Source organism: Astyanax mexicanus, unplaced genomic scaffold (assembly GCF_023375975.1).
Source record: "Astyanax mexicanus isolate ESR-SI-001 unplaced genomic scaffold, AstMex3_surface scaffold_32, whole genome shotgun sequence".
Lineage (NCBI taxonomy): Eukaryota > Metazoa > Chordata > Actinopteri > Characiformes > Acestrorhamphidae > Astyanax > Astyanax mexicanus.
In genome coordinates this window covers 2,804,268-2,824,214 of record NW_026040042.1, presented here as the reverse complement: position 1 = coordinate 2,824,214, position 19,947 = coordinate 2,804,268, and the positions used below count along the sequence as shown (strand labels likewise).

Genomic DNA, 19,947 nt, shown 5'->3' with positions numbered 1-19,947 from the left:
TAGATGGTGTTTGATACTGGTTGTGTTTTAGACTGGATCAGGATAAGAGATCAGACTCACCTGAACCCAGCTGTGTCTCCATGAAGAGTGACCAGTCAATGGAAAAACCTTTACGCTTCAGTGAGGACAACAGATCTACTGATCTCAGGTAAGGATAATTTAACTCTCAATGAGATAAAATGTGTTTTTTTTGTGATCTGTAAGAGTAAATGGTTGAAGGGACTGAAGCATCTAAAAAAAGTATCTAGTAAATATTTAGTAGTTATTTATTTAACCTGTTTTATAAATAACATGTAGAATAACACTTACACTGATAAATGGGTGAATTTTAGTATTTAAAGTATATAAAATAGTATATAAAATAAATATAATTAACAATATTTATGCTATTGTTCATCATGAGTTCCATAATTTTACTAATATTTTAGGGGTATTTTTTAAAGACTGTATAATTAATTAAAATATAACTTTACATACCAACATTTACCTTAATCCTGGTATTTATACTTTTTTTTTTTAATAATTTTATTTCTAATTTTTCCCATTTTTCTCCCCAATTTACACGGCCAATTACCCAACCCACTTATTAGGACTCCCCCTATCACTAGTAATGCCACAACACACCAGGAGGGTGAAGACTAGCATATTATTATTAGCTGTATTTATAACATTGTTCCTTTCTTGAATGTTTAAGTGAGATTCAGAGAGAGAGGACAGACCCTCCTGAACCCAGCTGTGTCTCCATGAAGAGTGACGGGTCAATGCATCTTCCAAGAAACTTCAGAAAGGAAGACTGTTCTCCTGAACTGACGTAAGCAATTCTCTGTAATACTTTACTGTTGGGCACATAAACCTTTAGAAATCACTATTACAGAATGTCAGGGTTAAGTGACAGATTTGTGGTGATGTTATATTGTGCTATGACAGGTGATATGATCTGTCAGATTATTGAATGATGCAGCTGGAAAAACTGAACAAATGCAAGAACTTTGAGGAAACACTGACATGAGAATGCACTGCATAATAAATAACATGAATAAAGTTACAAGTTCATCAATGCATGATAGAGGTGGTGGATGTGCCAGCCTCCACCTGGAGGAGATCCCACCCACCCCCTACACAGCTTCTTTAGCCTGTTACCATCAGGGAGGAGACCTCTATTTTTGCACTAGTGTTTATATGGGTTCTGTTTATACTGATACTGTCATTCCCTCTTTAATCCCACCATCATTGCTTACTGGTACAACTAGACTACTATTTGAGTAGGAAAGTAATTTTAATCCTCTGTTGGTCTGTACAAATGCAGTACTGGCAATAAAACTATGTGAACTTAACCTATAACACACTTGTTACCAATTCTACTTATATCAGATAACAGTTATAAGAAGCTTTCAAATTGGTCCTTAAACCATAGCAAACTCTAGCAACTCTAGCATTTGGATGGGTGAATGTATATGAAGTGGCACTCCGTTTCTTGCAACTCCTTTTGTACCACCCTTTGCTGTCAGTCTAACAACCCGTATTTGAAAAAAAGCGAGAGAGTCCAAATCTTCTTTTCAAAGGTTTACTTATAAAAAACAAAGGCAAACATTAGACTGGACTCATACAGCTCGCTCAAAAAACTGTGTTGCTTCCAACGGAAGTAACAGCAATCTGGCTACTCATGTTCATGCAGTGGAAATGACGTGTTCCTGACGGAAGACAATAAAATAGCAGAAATGTTCTTTAAAGTTTTTACATAACTGAATTATGCATTTTAGAAAATACAATCATTACAAATGCCTAATAAACAATTTTCAACATATTTTAACATTTTTAACTAAATTATTCTTCAAATAAAATTATTTGGCTCTTACAGTATACTTTGGGCAGTGTAATGTATAATCATCACTCTGACTGAGCTCTAGAGATCCTGTGTGCAAATGGGAGAAACTTTCAGCAGATAAACCATCACTGCAGCTCTCCAGCTATCTGATCTTTATGGAGGAAACAAAAACCTCACCTCTGTAAAAAACACATCTGGATTTTACAAAAAAGCACCAGACTGTGAGAAACATGATTCTCTGATCTGATAAAATCTAGAATTAACTTTTTGGTGAGCGTGAAGGTTGGTGGAGTGTTGCAGTGGTGGTTGATCTTCTGGAACTTTCTTTCTGTAGATATATTCACAATCACCATTTAGTAACATATGTTAATGTTATGTTTTCTGACAGAGTCCAGAAGGAGACTCCAGAAATCAGCAGGAGAAATATGGACTTCATATTAAAGGTGTGTAGGTGTGACTAATGCCAGAGCACATGTGAACACTGTAAAATGTGATTTGATGTTTTAAACTTTAAATATGAAGTGATATGCTATAAAATATAGTTGTTTATTTTATAAATATAGTTCCAAAATAGATCCAAAGTATTACTGTTCAGTTAATTAATTGTTTATTAACCTCTCAATTAATAGAATCTTTTTTGCTCTGCTTGATTTTAATTTCATCTATTTTTTTATTATTGTAGCATAATAAAAATAATGTAATATTTATATTTAGTTTTAGTTATAGTTTGGCCATTTAGATCTTTAATAGTCATTAACAAATAGGTTTATTTAGTTTTTCTAATCTGAATTGCAGATGTTTACTCAACATACTCAATAAAATACAGAAAGAGTACAACAGTAAATGTTTTATAGATTTAGAAGTTTTGGAAAAAATAAAAATACCCAGAAAGTTTTGGAAATGTCATGGAAATTTGGTCTAAAAATCTTTGTTTTTCAGTTTATCGATGGAGAAAATCTATTTTGAGGTAACAAATACATCAGCTCAGAGTTACTTCAGTAATTCAGCTCTACACAATAACGCTCTCAGGATCTGACACACATTTTATTATTTGTGTAAGAATTTGTGTCAACAATTTATCTGATTTATTTTAGACCTATGAACAATTTTAATTATAGTTTCAGTTGATTTTTGGTTTTATTGTCCATGTCTGCACTGATGTTTTAAAAATCATAAGATCATGAAAATTTGCCTTGAAGGCATGAAAAAGTCATGAAAAATCATGGAAATTTATTGGTTAAAACATGTATGAACCCTGTATTAGTAATCAGTGCAGAAATCCAGATTATCCCAAAGATTTTACTTCAATACAAATACAGTTAAAGCTCTAGAGCCAAATATATTACATTATGTTTTCATGTTCTACTGTTAAACAGTTCCACACTATAATAACATGTTCTGTTACATTCTGAGAAAGCTCTGACTGCTGAGGGCAAGAGATAATATTAGAAAATCTTGAATTTGCCCTTGATCTCAATCCAACACAACACATCCCATATCCAAAACATTATATTGACATGAACCGCAAATTATTTTATAAAACTATTATCTGTTCTGGTCTTACTACCATTTCTTACCATGTGTTTAATCAGGAACTGGAGCACAAAGTCATCTCTCTGGTAAAGAATCAGCTGAAAAGGTTTGTGAAGATGCTGAAGAATCTGGATTACCCAGCATGCTCTGGGAGAGAGGAGGAGGATGAGGAGGATCAGAGTGGTGTCAGAGAGGGAGCGCTGAAGATCACACTGCACGTCCTGAGAAACATGAACCAGACAGACCTCGCTAACAAACTGCAGACCAGTAAGTGATTAGATCATTTACATAATACTTTATATGTGCATGAATTAAACTAGTTTCATTTTTTTATTTTTGTAAACAGCCTTTAGTGACAGCACATTTTTACTATATATTTAATACTTCACCATATTTAATGATATTGCTTTTTCTATTTCTATTAGAACTGGCTCCGTCCTGTCATCGAAAGCTGAAATCTACTCTAAAGGAGAAATTTCAGAAAATTAATGAAGGAATCTCAGATCCTGGAACCTCAGTCCTTCTGAATGAGATCTACACAGAGCTGTACATCACAGAGGGAGGGAGTGGAGAGGTCAATAATGAACATGAGGTCAGACAGATTGAAGCAGCATCCAGGAGACCAGCAACACAGGAGACACCCATCAAATGTAACGACCTCTTTAAAGACCAGTCCATCAGAACTGTGCTGACTAAAGGAGTTGCTGGAATTGGAAAAACAGTCTCTGTGCAGAAGTTCATTCTGGACTGGACTGAAGGAAAAGCCAATCAGGATGTTCTCTTCATATTTCCACTTCCTTTTAGAGAACTGAATCTGATGAAGACTGAAAAACTCTGTCTGGAGGATCTTCTTTATCAGTTTTTTAAAGAAACAAAAGAAATAAAAACAAGAGATTATTATTGTTACGACATCATATTCATCTTTGATGGTCTGGATGAATGTCGACTTCCTCTAGATTTCCAGAACAATAAGAGAGTATCTGATGTAACACAGTCAGCCTCAGTGGATGTGCTGCTGACAAACCTCATCCAGGGGAACCTGCTTCCCTCTGCTCTCCTATGGATAACTACTCGACCAGCAGCAGCCAATCAGATCCCTCCTGACTGTATTGATCAGGTAACAGAGGTACGAGGGTTCAGTGACCCTCAGAAAGAGGAATACTTCAGGAAAAGGATCAGAGATCAGAGCCTTGCTGAAAGAATCATTACACACATGAAGTCCTCCAGAAGCCTCTACATCATGTGCCACATCCCAGTCTTCTGCTGGATCTCAGCCACTGTTCTAGAGAGGATGTTGGGTGAAGCAGAGGGAGGAGAGATCCCCAAGACTCTGACTCAAATGTTCACACACTTCCTTATCTTTCAGATCAAACACCGCAGCCAGAAGTACCAAAGAGAAAGTGATGTTGATCTTGACCAGACTAGAGAGATTATTCTGGCTCTGGGAAAACTGGCTTTCCAACAGCTGGAGAAAGGAAACCTGATCTTCTATGAGGAAGATCTGAGAGAGTGTAGCATTGATGTCAGAGAAGTGTCCGTGTACTCAGGAGTGTGCACCCAGATCTTCAGACAGGAGTCTGAACTTCACCTGGGGAAGGTTTTCAGCTTTGTGCATCTGAGTGTTCAGGAGTTTCTGGCCGCTTTATATGCGTTTCTGTCCTTCATCTCCAAAAACAGAAATGTTCTACAACAGAAACACAGTGGAGTATTTGGTTTCTCCAAAAAAGGAACAATGTCTGATTTCCTGAAGAGAGCCGTGGAGAAGGCCTTACAGAGTGAGAACGGACACCTGGACCTTTTCCTCCGATTCCTTCTGGGTCTCTCACTGGAGTCCAATCAGACTCTCTTACGAGGTCTTCTGATACAGACAGAGAACATCTCTCACAGTAAAGAGGAAGTAGTGGAGTACATCAAGCAGAAGATCAGGGAGAATCCCTCTCCAGAGAAAACTATCAGTCTGTTCCACTGTCTGAATGAACTGAATGATCATTCTCTAGTGCAGGAAGTCCAGAAATACCTGAACAGAGGAGGTTCCAGTGGTTTCAGTGGAGTTACTCTCTCTCCTGATCAGTGGTCAGCTGTGGCGTTTGTGATGCTGAATTCAGAAGAGGAGCTGGATGAGTTTAACTTGAAGAAATTTCATGAATCAGAAGAATGTCTTCTGAGGCTGCTGCCAGTGGTGAAAGTATCCCGAAAGATTGTGTGAGTATTTTCATTATTCAGTGTTTAATCTGTGCTGTTTTATATTTTGTAGTATAGAATAGTCTGTCCTTTGATGATGTTTTTGAAAAATTAAACATTTGTGTGTGTTTCCCGAAAGTGATCACTCTTAATGATTAAGAAATTACTAGTGCAGAACCTGAGAAATGAACAAGCCAGTTCTTAAAGAGCTTTGCAAACCAAAACGTACACTTAAGTAGTGAATCAGTTTAATGTACTAAAACTCTTTTTGTGCACTTAAGGTGTAATGTATACAAAACAATGTGTTCAAATTTAGGGTTAGTGAGCATTAAACTTGCCACAACATTGCAGAAAAAAATTAGCGTGAAATAAGTGTGAAATAGTTAAGTCTACTGTTACACATGAATAAGCTTTTCACTTAAATTAATCCCTGGGACTGAAAGAATGTGAAATTTTGTACTTACATTTTTACATCCAATTTTTCATCTTTGAGGATGTTTCTCCTTCTCTCTGCAGGCTGTATGACTGCAGTATTACAGAGAAATGCTATGCTGCTCTGTTTTCAGCTCTGAAATCAAGCCCCTCCAACTTGAGAGAACTGAATCTGACCTACAGTAAACCAAGAGATTCAGGAGTGAAGCTGCTCACTGAAATACTGATGGATCCACTTTGTAAACTGGAGAAACTACAGTGAGTGTCGTTGTGTTTGATTTTCTTAATTCTTTGCATTTCACAGTTGTTTGTGTTGAGTTATAATATGAGAAGTTTTCTTCTCTCTACAGGCTGAAATTCTGCAGTATTACAGAGAAACACTGTGCTGATCTGGTTTCAGCTCTGAAATCAAACCCCTCAGAACTACGAGAGCTGAATTTGAGCTACAATAAACCAGGAGTGAAGTTTATCTGTGGTTTACTGGAAGATCCACGCTGTAAACTGGAGAAACTACAGTGAGTACTATCCTGCAGCCTAACATGAAGTAATATTCATTTAAATCTGCTCATGTTTACCATCTCTCATTCCCATAAACATGCAGAATACAAGTTTATCTACTGAACAGATATATTATGGTCACTGTATGGGTACACATAGGGTCAGTGTATGGCTTCCTGTCAAAGCTAAATGAGCTAAATGTGCTTCATTCCAGAGGGAACATGTGAGAAAGTGGTGGTAGTGAAAATGAATGCATACTTCATACAGACTTTAAAATCAATGTAATTCAATTTTATAATGTTCTAATATATTCATGAGTTGTATGTCATAATATTTTAATTGTTATAGTACTGTTTTGAAGCCTGAACCAATTCAGAGCAGGAATTAGCCAGGCTTAGGTGCAGCTATAATTAAGATGGGGTAGTTTAAGTCTTACAGAAGAGGAAGAGTACAAGGACAGTCCTTGGACATAAATGTGTAAGAGTGTAAGCAAAAATGGGCTAAAGTGATTAGCAGAGTTGGAAAGTAACGAATTACATTTACTCATGTTACTGTAATTGAGTAGATTCTATGAGTAATTTATCATTTTCAAAGTAGTTTTTAAAATAGGTAATTTTACTTTTACTCAAGTACATTTTGACACAAGTAATTTGCTTCGCTACATTGGAAAACTCCCCGTTACTGAGTAAAAAATAAAATGCTGGTAAAAATAACTGTCTGAATGTCATGTTGGCTGAGAACCTCCGTTTGAGTTAAATGTGAGAGGAACAGAAGCGCCTACAGCACCAGATGTGACAGTGAACTAAAAAAAAAATGGCAAAAAAAAAAAAGATTTAATTAATTACAATAGCCTCGTTACTCATATTTAATTCCGGCAACATAAAAAAACAAACAGATAAATCGCGCCATCCGGAACGCTTGTGGTTGGATAACAAGTATAAACATATTCCATTCAGACCCTCTATTGGTTTGTGTTTGATGCATGACCTGCACGTCACATCAAACTCCAGAAGTGTGCCAGTGAGAAAGTTGGTAGGAAGACCCCAATTATGCGTTTCCAGCTGCAGCGAGGGGCTTCGGAATGGTTGGATGCAAAGACAACTCTTTTCGGATGTGATGCAGCTCAGCACCACGAGATTTCAGAAATTCAACATCTAATTTGAAGAAGCATATTGAGGTATACTGAATGATTCCTACAGTTATGTGTTGATAAACTAGTGATGCAATAATGGTGAATTTGTAATGTTTGCCATGGCTTGGTACATGCCAAGAAATGCCTATGTTTGCTTGCAAGGTCTAGGCTGTGGTTCAGGGTTGTAAATTCATTTGGAGAGAGTGTGTGAGCTTGAGAGTGTGTAAAGCTAAAAAGCTTTAAAATTTGGGTATGTATTTTGGTCAAATTAGGCTTGGAGCTTAAGGAGCTTAAAGGTTTTGTTGACTATTTTCATGTTTTGTTTACTGCATAACTCTTGTGTACTGAACTGTGAATTCATATGCCATAGATTTGATAGCTTTAATATTAGTATAAAAAAAGAGAATTGACTTTTGATTGGTACTTTATATTATTACTATATGCAATATTTGTAAGTTGATTGTGCAAAGTTACAGTCTACAGCTGGTTGGTAAAGCATGTAGTAAGGACAGGTATGATGCTGTCTGTGTGAGTCTATCTGTAAAAGATTTTAGTAACATCCCTCTGAATCTCTGAAGACTTTTTTAGCACCATTTCTGTACTTCTAGTCATCTGATCATCGGGGGTTTAGTGCACTATAGGCTCCTGTAGTGCGGCTTAGGCTTCTGTTTATAAGGTCATTTTTCCCCTTTCATTACTTTTACTTTTATACTTTAAGTAGTTTTAAAAGCAGTAATTTTATACTTTTATTTAAGTAAAAGGTTGGAGTTGATATTTCAACTTCTACAAAAGTATTTTTAAACCCCAGTATCTATATTTATACTTGAGTAATGAATGTGAATACTTTTGACACCCTTGCAACTAACGTGTTTTAACACCTAAATTAATAGTATATTAAATGCACTGAAAGCTGTATGAAATGCATCTGTTGGTGCGATGTTAACAGGCGATTGAGGCAAATATAACCTAAATACCTTAGCTAATGATCATGAATTCCATAGTTCCCTTTTAGACATTAAACAACGCTAAACTAAACTGGAGACATATCAAACTGCCTAGGTTAGCTAACAAGTTAACAGAGCTGCGCTACGTCCACAAACTGAGTTTACCTTTCTGAAAGTCTTGGTGGTGAGAGAAATGCCTTATAATGTTCCCTGTGTTTATGTTATGCTGATTTTATCACACATAGTTTGCGCTGAGTTTTGTTCTCCATGGCAGCGCAGCTAAACTTTGTCCATTAATGTTTATTACGGTTAGCGGGAGAGACGCTGTGTGAATCAGCCCTGTAGTCTGGGGTCTGTGTGCGCGGCTCGGGGGAACTGGTGTTCTGTCGAGTTATGCTACCCATCGATATGTTTTTCTTTAAGGCATTGCGCATGCGCCAACAAACATTCTTTTTTGTATGATTTCATGTTTTTAATGATATTTCCTTATGTTTTTATTGGGAACATGAACTTTTTAAAAGTAAAGAAAAAAAATGGATCATGGAAACCTATGCCACTTGTTCTTGAAACTGTTTTATGTGGTGGTCTGAACAAAAACTGCCTGAAAGATCCAAATTATTATGTAAAATGATAATTTATATATATATTAATTAATAATAATTAATTTATGATTTGTTGTACTTTTTTACGTCAAATAATTAAAAGTAACTATGCAGCTTTTACTCAAATTACATTTTGAATTGAGTACTTTTTTACTTTTACTTAAGTAGATTTTTAGATGGGTACTTTTACTTTTACTTGAGTAGAATTTTAGCAAAGTAAAGGTACTTTTACTTAATTATAATTTTTCAGTACTTTTTCTCTGGTGATTAGTATGGAGGAATTCACAGTTCAAGGATTTGTAGGTGTAGATTTTTATACAACAGACTAGTATCAGTAATTATCAACATTTTCTGTCAAATGCTTAGTTTACAATTAGCTGGAATTAGCAAAATATAATATATATATATATATATATATATATATATATATATTATAATAAATGAAATAACAGTAATATATTCTGCTGTACAAATGTGACATTTAGTATTAATTTTCAGGTCTTCAGTAGCAGGGAACAGGGATGACATAGCACAGTTCCTTGGGGTTTAAAGATTTCAATTATTTTCTTATGCTTATGTTTATTTTATGGGGCTGTGGCCTATGGTTTGTAAAATGATTATTTTGAGAATTTAGTTTTTCTGTTGTATGATTAATTGATTTATTGTTTGTTTTTTAGAATTATATCCCCCTGCAGAGGAATAATGCTGGGTTTTGGTAAACTGAATGCAGAGTGGGGAGGGGACAAAATATTGTAATAAAGAGCCCTCACTAATAATTCTCTTTATTTCTCTTTATTCTGTGTAATTACTCATTCTCACCAGAGAGGTCTCTAAACCCCCACAACAAACACTTTAAGTATTCTGTTGGAAAGATATGACATGAACAAGCAATGCCTTTCATACCAGTCGAGGAAATGTGTTAATGTTTTGTTGTGAACAGAATCAAAAGCTGCACTTTAACTTAATGAGAATAATGTTTAGGTGTAAAGTAATAGCAGAATGCAGAAGCTCATTAGCAACTCTCAAAAGAGCAGTCTCAGCTTTGTAGTGTGTATGAAATCAATCTTGCTGAGTATGCTAATCCTACCACCTAATAAGAAAGCTAACAGAACCACAAATACATTTATCAGATGAGAGTGAAATTAACCTTTTATACTGCTACAGTTTTAAATACTGTTCAATTATCTGACTAACCTCAGTGTCTAAACATTCTCTGTGTAACACAGTATAAGTTAAATGTGTGTTAAGCTGTCAGTGAGATTTGTCCTTCTCTCTACAGGCTGGAATTCTGCAGTATTACAGGAGAAGACTGTGCTGCTCTGGTTTCAGCTCTGAAATCAAAGCCCTCCCACCTGAGAGAGCTGAATCTGAACTACAATAAACCAGGAGAGTCAGGAGTGAAGCTGCTCTCTGATCTACTGAAGGATCCTCACTATAAACTGGAGAAACTACAGTGAGTTACTGATATCCTATATTTTTTATAGAAACATCATGAACAATAAAAGTAGATTAAACCAGTTAAAAATACAAATTTCTCTCCAAAGGATCCGTGACTCTTCACAATTACGTGAACTAAATTTAAATGAGAAAGGGATAGGAGATTCAGGAGTGAAGCTGCTCTCTGATCTACTGGAGGATCCTCACTGTAACCTGGAGAAACTAGAGTGAGTACTGAACTACACACCTGTACACACACACCTACAGTCATTGTGTAATATCAGTGTAATGCACACATTACAATTCCAGTAAACATGTAATTATTAATAAATCTGAAACAGAACTTAGCCACAGTGGAGATTAATGTATCCATACAATATTATATTATAATAAGAATTTGTACAGAGCCATTATAATTTAATATCGAGTGTCACTGTTGTATAAATAAGGTTTGCACAGGAGTTCAGTTACAACCCTTTACCCATAACACAGCAGGATTGTTTCTGGCTTAGACTGAAGTGGTGGGGTTTTGTAAGGAAGCATTAAAGATACAACATTTATGAAGGGCTAAATGCATGTAAATATTACAACACACTTTACTAGTTTAATCTTCACACAATAAAATTATTACAATATAAAAAATAAAAATACCGGGGTTGCAATAATCAATTAAAAATATCCTGTTTTCAAAAATTAAGCTATTGCACCTCTTAATTATAGTATTACTATTCCTCAAATGAACCATATAATAATAATAATAATAATAATAATAATAATAATAATAATAATAATAATAATAATAATAATCAGAGGAAAAAGTATAACACAGCAGGATTGTTTCTGGCTTAGACTGAAGTGGTGGGGTTTTGTAAGGAAGCATTAAAGATACAACATTTATGAAGGGCTAAATGCATGTAAATATTACAACACACTTTACTAGTTTAATCTTCACACAATAAAATTATTACAATATAAAAAATAAAAATACCGGGGTTGCAATAATCAATTAAAAATATCCTGTTTTCAAAAATTAAGCTATTGCACCTCTTAATTATAGTATTACTATTCCTCAAATGAACCATATAATAATAATAATAATAATAATAATAATAATAATAATAATAATAATAATAATAATAATAATCAGAGGAAAAAGTACAGAAAATTTGTAATTTGCTAAAATTCTGCTCAAGTAAAAGTACCCATCTAAAAATCTTCTCGAGTAAAAGTAAAAAAGTACTCAATTTAAAATGTACTTTGAGTAAAAGTTACTAACTACTTTTAATTATTTTATTTAAAAAAGTACAAGTCATAAATTATGTATAGGTGACTATAAACCGTATTTTTATATTTTTACAGTTCATTATTATTTTTTTAACTTGCCATTGCTATGCTGCTTACATGTTTTTTTTAACATTCAAGCAGATTGTTTAATGTTCTTAATAAAATATCATACAAAAAAGAATGTTGGTCGGCGCATGCGCAGTGTCGTAAAGAACCACATATTGATGGGTAGCATAACTCGACAGAACACCGGTTCCCCCGAGCCGCGCACACAGACCCCAGGCTACACAGCTAATGGAAAGCTGTGGAATAACTATAACGAAGAATTAAGAATGTGTAGTTCACTTTATAAATTTAAAATAATGTTTAAACACAGGGCTGTAAACAAATATACAACTGCTAAATGAGCAGTCTATATATTGTAATCTTTCAAATGATTAATGATTTTTTTATCTTAATTTTCTCTTTTGTGTTTGGTGTTTTTTGTTTGTTTGTTTTTTTTTTTTTTTTTATATTGTTTTGTGTCAATTAAATTTGTAATAAACACATATAGACAAGGTAAAAAAGGGTAGGCAAAATAAGCTAATAGCTTCAGCCTATACCTTTTCGGTTGTTTAAAGAGATTGTTTAAATGCAAGATAGAGGATGTGATTTTTTTTTCTTTCCTTTTCTCTTTTCTTTATTTTCTGTTCTTTATGTGTGTGTAAGGGTTTAGCCTGCACCATCAGCTGCCAGCAGAAGGCGGCAGCAGCGAGGCACTCATCCCCAGAGTTCCAGGGGTAATTAGTGCTTATTAGCTTCACCTGCAGGTTCCTGTATTTAAGGCTGTGTTTCCTGCTTGCCTTTGTCACACCTTTTTTGAGAGGTGACCGGTAAGGTTGCACCAGCCAGCAAAGAACAACAAAGAAAAGTAAAGAAAAGCAAAGAAAAGTTAAAGCTTTGATATGTCTCCAGTTTAGTTTAGCGTTGTTTAATGTCTAAAAGGGAACTATGGAATTCATGATCATTAGCTAAGGTATTTAGGTTATATTTGCCTCAATCGCCTGTTAACATCGCACCAACAGATGCATTTCATACATTACTCAAGTATAAATATAGATACTGGGGTTTAAAAATACTTTTTGTAGAAGTTGAAATATCAACTCCAACCTTTTACTTAAATAAAAGTATAAAATTACTGCTTTTAAAACTACTTAAAGTATAAAAGTAGATAGATAGATAGATAGATAGATAGATAGATAGATAGATAGATAGATAGATAGAACTTTATTGATCCCTTTGGGAGGTTCCCTCAGGGAAATTAGGGTTCCAGTAGCAGCATCAATACAGTACACACAGATAGAAACAAAGAGTAGGTGACAGGGAGTAATAAAATAAAACTAAACAATCTTACAATATAAAGTGCAAAGCAAGTAGACAAAAGTATAAAACAGCAAATATAATTAGTATAACTATAAATATAAATATGCAGTGAATGTATTTGAATAGAATTTTTATTGCACTTATTCCGTATGTATTATTTTATTGCGCTTAGTCCGTATGTGTTATTTTATTGCACTTGGTCCATTTGAGTTGCTACTGCTCCTCCTCATCCTCTGTCCTCCTGTTACTCCTCCTTCCCCCAGGGGAGGAATTGATAAGTCTGATGGCATGATGGACAAAGGAGTTTCGGAGTCTGTTGGTCTTGCATTTGGGGAGGAGCAGTCTGTCACTGAACAGGCTGAACAAGTAAAAGTAATGAAAGGGGAAAAATTACCTTATAAACAGAAGCCTAAGCCGCACTACAGGGGCCTATAGTGCACTAAACCCCCGATGATCAGATGACTAGAAGTACAGATATGGTGCTAAAAAAGTCTTCAGAGATTCAGAGGGATGTTACTAAAATCTTTTACAGACAGACTCACACAGACAGCATCATACCTGTCCTTACTACATGCTTTACCAACCAGCTGTAGACTGTAACTTTGCACAAATATTGCATATAGTAATAATATAAAGTACCAGTCAAAAGTTTGGACACATTCCATTCTCATTTGTTGCAGATTAATAATAAAGCTATCAAATCAATGACATTTGAATCATGAATCATGAATGAGTTATGCAGTAAACAAAACATAAAAATAGGTCAACAAAACCTTTTTTTATAACTTCTTAAGCTCCAAGCCTAATTTCCGCCTGAAAATACATACCCACATTTTAAAGCTTTTTACACTAATATTAAATTATTCAGAGAATTTTCATTTTATCAATTATATTACAAAATTAACTGAAAACACTTAAAAATATACAATTGAACATGTAATATTCAAACTATGGTAAAAACAAGACTTTCAGAGCTTTTCAGATTTGCTCATTCTTAATTTTAAAATGAAATATTTATACGTGTGTTTATATAAGTGTTTTTACAGTTATTTATTAGGCTACAAGGTGTTTACATTCACCATGTAAAATTATAAACTGCTCTCTTTCACTGGTTAGATATTATAGTGATCTGCTCCTGGGATATTCCTTTCTTTCTCCAAAGGACTGGAAACTTCATAAGAACAAAAACTACTAATTTTATAACTTATTTTGCCGTAAAGAATGTGTTTCTTTATATCTACTCAGTGACAGTGTCGGGTTACAGACCCCGCCCCAGCTCTGTCCAGATATTAATTATGAAATTGTTTGGCGCGTTAAGACAAAGTAGAAGCGGTTGATTTGATGCCAGTGTTGCCTACTCACAACGCTCTCTTAGTCACCTTGAAACCCACAGGATGCTAAAAGTGGGTAATCCAGGTCCAGAAATTAAAAATCCATCCCAGGGATTAGGTTGAACTATGTTAGCTCCAGAGCCAGCCTGGCAATAGGAGCGAAATCCTGGAATGGATTTTTACTTTTTGAACCTAGATTACCCCCCTCTACACCTAAACTCATAAAATTAAAAGCTCACACGCGCTCTCCAAACGAATTTACAACACTGAATCCATAGCCTAGACCTAGCAAGCAAACCTTGGCATGTCTTGGCCTGTACCAAACCACCGCAAACATTACAAATTCACCATTCACCATCATCACTAGTTTACTACAATATCTTATCAACAGTTGACTGTAGGAACATTCAGTTTACCTCAATATGCTTCTTCGAATTAGATGGTGAATTTCTGAAATCTCGTGGTGCTGAGCTGCATCGCATCCGAAAAGAGTTGTCTTTGCATCCAACCATTCCAAATCCCCTCGCTGCAGCTGGAGACACATAACCAACTTTCTCACCGGCGCAATTCTGGAGTTTGACGTGACGTGCAGGTCACGCATCAAATACAGACCAATAGAGGGTCTGAATGCAATATGTTTATACTTGTAATCCAACCACAAGCGTTCCGGATGGTGCGATTTATCTGTCTCTTTTTTTATGTTGCCGGAAAGAAATATGAGTAACGAGGCTGTTTTATCCGTGCTGTTTTTTTTTTTTTTTTTTTTTTAGTTCAGACAGTTTTTTTCCCAGCTTTTTTTTTTACTCAGTAACAAGGAGTTTTCTAATGTAGCGAAGTAAATTACTTGTGTCAAAATGTAGTTGAGTAAAAATAAAATTACCTTTTTTAAAAACTACTTTAAAAATTACAAATTAGTCATAAAAAATCTACTTAATCCAGCTCCACACCCACCACATCACCAGCTTTACAGATCAGTTTGTTGAGTCAGCTGCTGCCCCAGTATACAGGATAGCCCTCACCACCACAGACTAATAAAAGGTCCTGAGAATAGTCCAGCAGATACTGAAGGATCTCTCAGATCCTGTCTCTATCTGACCAGCTCTTATTCTTTTAGCAACTATCAGTGTGAAGTTTAACTTGGAAAAACAGCTAAAATACGCTTGTTTCTAGAAATAAAACCTAATTTAAAATTCAAAGCAGCCATCCAGCACATGTGCACTAAAAATACCATTCTGATATATTTTTGTAGACTAGAACCATGTTAGTACAGCATGTTCTCTGTGTAAACATGCTATCCTTTCAGATCTATGAAAAGCAGAATTACATTTACTCACGTTACAGTAATTAAGTGGATTTTATGAGTAATTTGTCACTTTTTAAGTAGTTTTTAAAATATGTAATTTTACTTTTACTCAAGCAGATTTTGACACAAGTAATTTACTTCGCTACATTGGACAACTCCCTGTTACTGAGTAAAAAATACAATGCTGGAGAAAAATGTCTGCATTAAAAAAATAATAATTAAACCAATAAGGGACGCGATTTGTTCCGTATTTCTATAAATGCCCAATCCACATGTCTGACACTCCACACTAAACCCCTCCTCTCTCCACCCTGCTCTCATCTCTGTGCTGCTTCAGCGACTACTTACAGACACACCCCCGCCCTCACACACACACACACACTCACTCACCGGAGCTGCCCTAAAGCCTCCACTACAGACAGTAACAGACAAACCAAGTGTCCCTGAAGCTGCGGGAGTCTCCCACATTTTGGTAGTGGCTCCCTGATGCCCGCGAGTCACATATAATCTCCCGGAATTCAGGACGAGTGCCCCAAACGCCACACAGGCCACAGACTTTTTTCTCTAATCGCGTGTGGGAAGGAGAGAGAGAAAACAGAGAGGGTTCTGATTGGCCTGTTCTCTGCAAAGAGTCTGCGAGACAGCCAATCAGTTTTCAGTGTGGGCGGGCAGTGTTTTTCCCCCCTCCTGGACGGGATTTGTTCAGAGAGTGAGAGAAAGCAGATCATGGCGGAGGCAATATTAATAATTATTGTAATATGATAAGAAATGTTTTTGATGCTGTGCAATTTTTTGTGATATTGTAACTGTCAATTTTTGTCAAATAAAGGCTTTTTTTTTCAAAAACAAAAAGAAAAAAAGGAAAGCAGAGGCAGGGCCTTCCAAAAAGAAAAAAAGATAAAACTCATTTAATTTCACCTCTGAATACTCTAAATTGAATGAATTTAAATTTAAATTAAATTAATTAATATAAAAGTAAAGTTTCGTTATCCTTTGGTGTATTTGCGCAAGTTTTTTGTTCGTTTGTTTGTTTGTTTGTTTTTTTGGGGGGGGGGGGGGGGGGGGGTGGCTGTCTGATATCAGATGGATCACGAGAGCAACACTGCCCACACTCAGTGTCTCACTGCCCGAGCATCAGTCTCACAGTCCTTCATCCCCCACTCATCTCCTGAAACTGATATTTTACAGGTAATTATGTGATTATCTGGTGATTTTGCCAGAAGATGTCAGTGCATGGGGCTGAGCTTATTTTAGTAGACTAGTGTGGTTTGATCAATTAGTATACTGAGTTTTGTTGAAAAAGTTATAATTTATACAGTAGTATAAGCCAATATAAATAGTATATATGGCAATTTAAAGAACAAATCTAACTAAAGTATATATTAAATTCTTATATATTTTCTAATATATTTAAGGATTTAATATATACTTATTTATTTTGATTTGTTGATCCACAATGTCTCCTGAGAGATCACGTTATTCCTCACAAAAATATAAATATTTTACCACAAAATACACAGAAATCTGTAAAAAAAATAATCTAAGGAATTATTTGTCAGATTAAAAATGTGTTTACAGATTTCTGTGTATTTTGTGTCAAAATGTTTATATTTTTAAGGAACACAGTGTCCAGTGATCATTACATAAAATACAGTGCCTTGCGAAAGTATTCAACCCCCTTTACATTTTTCACATTTTGTTACCTCACAACCTGGAATTCAAAGGGAATATTTGAGGGTCTGCATCATTTAATTTACAGACCATGCATACAACTTTCAACATTTAACTTTTTTTTTATTGTGAAGCAAACAACAAATAGGACAAAATAACTGAAAACATCAGTGTGCATAACTATTCACCCCCGTAAGTCAGTACTTTGTAGAGCCACCTTTTGCAGCAATTACAGCTGCAAGTCGCTTTGGATAAGTCTCTATGAGCTTGCCACATCTTGCCACTGGAATTTTTGCCCATTCCTCATGGCAAAACTGCTCCAGCTCCTTCAAGTTAGATGGTTTCCGTTGGTGAACAGCAATTTTCAAGTCTGACCACAGATTCTCAATTGGATTAAGGTCCGGGTTTTGACTAGGCCATTCCAATATGTTTACACGTTTCCTCTTGGACCACTCAAGTGTTGCTTTAGCAGTGTGCTTTGGGTCATTGTCCTGTTGGAAGGTAAATCTCCGCCCTAGTCTCAAATCACTTACAGACGTAAACAGGTTTTGCTCAAGAATATCCCTGTATTTAGCACCATCCATCTTCCCCTCGACTCGAACCAGTTTTCCAGTCCCTGCTGCTGAAAAACTTCCCCTTAGCATGATGCTTCCACCACCATGTTTCACTGTGGGGATGGTGTTCTTGGGGTGATAAGATGTGTTGGGTTTGCGCCAGACATAGCGTTTTCCTTGGTGGCCAAAAAGTTCAATTTTGGTCTCATCTGACCACAGTACCTTCCTCCATACAGTTTGAGAGTCTCCCACATGCCTTTTTGCAAACTCTAAACGAGCCTTCCTATTTTTACCTGTAAGTAAAGGTTTTTTTTCTGGCCACTCTTCCATAAAGCCTAACTCTATGGAGTGTACGGCTTATTGTGGTCATATGAACAGATACTCCAGTCTCTGCTTGGGAACTCTGCAGCTCCTTCAGGGTTACCTGATGGTGCTCCGGGGGATCATCAGAGATTTGGATATTTTTTTATAACCCAACCCTGACTTATACTTCTCTACAACTTTATCCCTGACTTGCTTGGAGAGCTCCTTGGTCTTCATGGTGTTGTTTGGTTAGCTTAATGGTGTTGCAGCCTCTGGGGCCTTTCAGAAAAGGTGTGTATATACTGACAGATCATGTGACACTTAGATTCCACACAGGTGGCCTTCATTTCACTAAGCATGTGACTTCTGAAGGTAATTGGTTGCACCAGAACTTTTTAGGGGCTTCATAACAAAGGGGGTGAATACATATGCACATGCCAATTTTCAGTTTTTTATTTTCATCTTTTCTTTAAATACATATTTTTTTCTCATTTCACTTCTAAAACGTAGACTATTTTGTGCAGATGCATCGCATTTAATTCAGATAAAAAAAATACATACAGGTTGTAATGTAGTAAAATAGGGAAATAATCCAAGGGGGTGAATACTTTTGCAAGGCACTGTATAATAATAAGTGGGGTTTAACTGTTTGGATGACCTGACTTCCTTTCAACTCATAAGAAAGGCACCAGCAAATACTGTTCAATTTAAATAAAAATTACCCTAATAAAAATTTAAAGAGTGTCCCAATAGTTATGCACATAAAAAGTTACATTCTCAATATATTTAGTTCATATTTTATACGTTTGTTGCTGTACACAAACATATTTCAATTAAGATTTAATTAACTGCACTTTATAAGAGAAAATGCTAATAAACTTATTATTTCAAGTTTGATGAATTGCTTTTCTGTGTAATGGGCGGGGAGCAGCAGCTCTCCAGACCAAAAGGTTGTTGGACCCAAGTGCAGAGCAGTAGATCTCAAAGCAGGTAAACCCAAGAAAAAAGGGGAAATAATAATAATAATAATAATTATTATTATTATTATTAATATATAACTGTTAATATATATATATATATATATATATATATATATATATATATATATATATATATATATATATATATATATATATTTCTTGTTATTAAACCCCGCTCCACGCGGGGATCGAACCCAGGCGGTCGCAGCCCAAGGCTCTAACCGCTGAACCGGATTAGGACGTGGCCGCTTTGACCGCCCTTAAGAGCCTCCGCCGAAATGGGCGGAGCACCCAAGACCAAGTTCCTCCGGCCCATACCCTTCCCAATCCACCAAGTACTGGAGGCTCCCGCGCACCCGACGGGAGTCCAGCAGCCGGCGGACAGTGTAGGCGGGCAGGCAGACCTCAGAGCCCCCACATGCCAGTGTGGCATTGAGGAAAATCCCTGTAGTCCGAGGGAACCCGGGTCGGCCCGTTAGGGGTCCCTCACCCCCTAACGGATGCTGGCGTTTCAACACCAACTCTGGACAGGCGGTGCGTTGGTGCCCTGATGTCCCGCAATAGAGGCACCTGCC

At 36.0% G+C, this 19,947-nt stretch overlaps 2 protein-coding genes across 2 annotated transcripts in view; both read left to right on the top strand.

Annotated features, from left to right (window-relative positions):
- The window catches only part of LOC125789903 (NLR family CARD domain-containing protein 3-like), a 335,798-nt gene that overhangs the window by 300,875 nt on the left and 14,976 nt on the right, over positions 1-19,947 (top strand). The window lies entirely within an intron of this gene.
- On the top strand, positions 36-10,815 carry LOC125789890 (NLR family CARD domain-containing protein 3-like; the record flags this gene model as incomplete). Its single annotated transcript, XM_049472974.1, has 9 exons — positions 36-148; positions 695-811; positions 2,214-2,268; positions 3,418-3,625; positions 3,784-5,560; positions 6,056-6,229; positions 6,322-6,486; positions 10,427-10,600; positions 10,692-10,815. Coding segments are annotated over 9 exons (2,907 nt in total), but the record flags the coding sequence as incomplete, so codon positions are not given.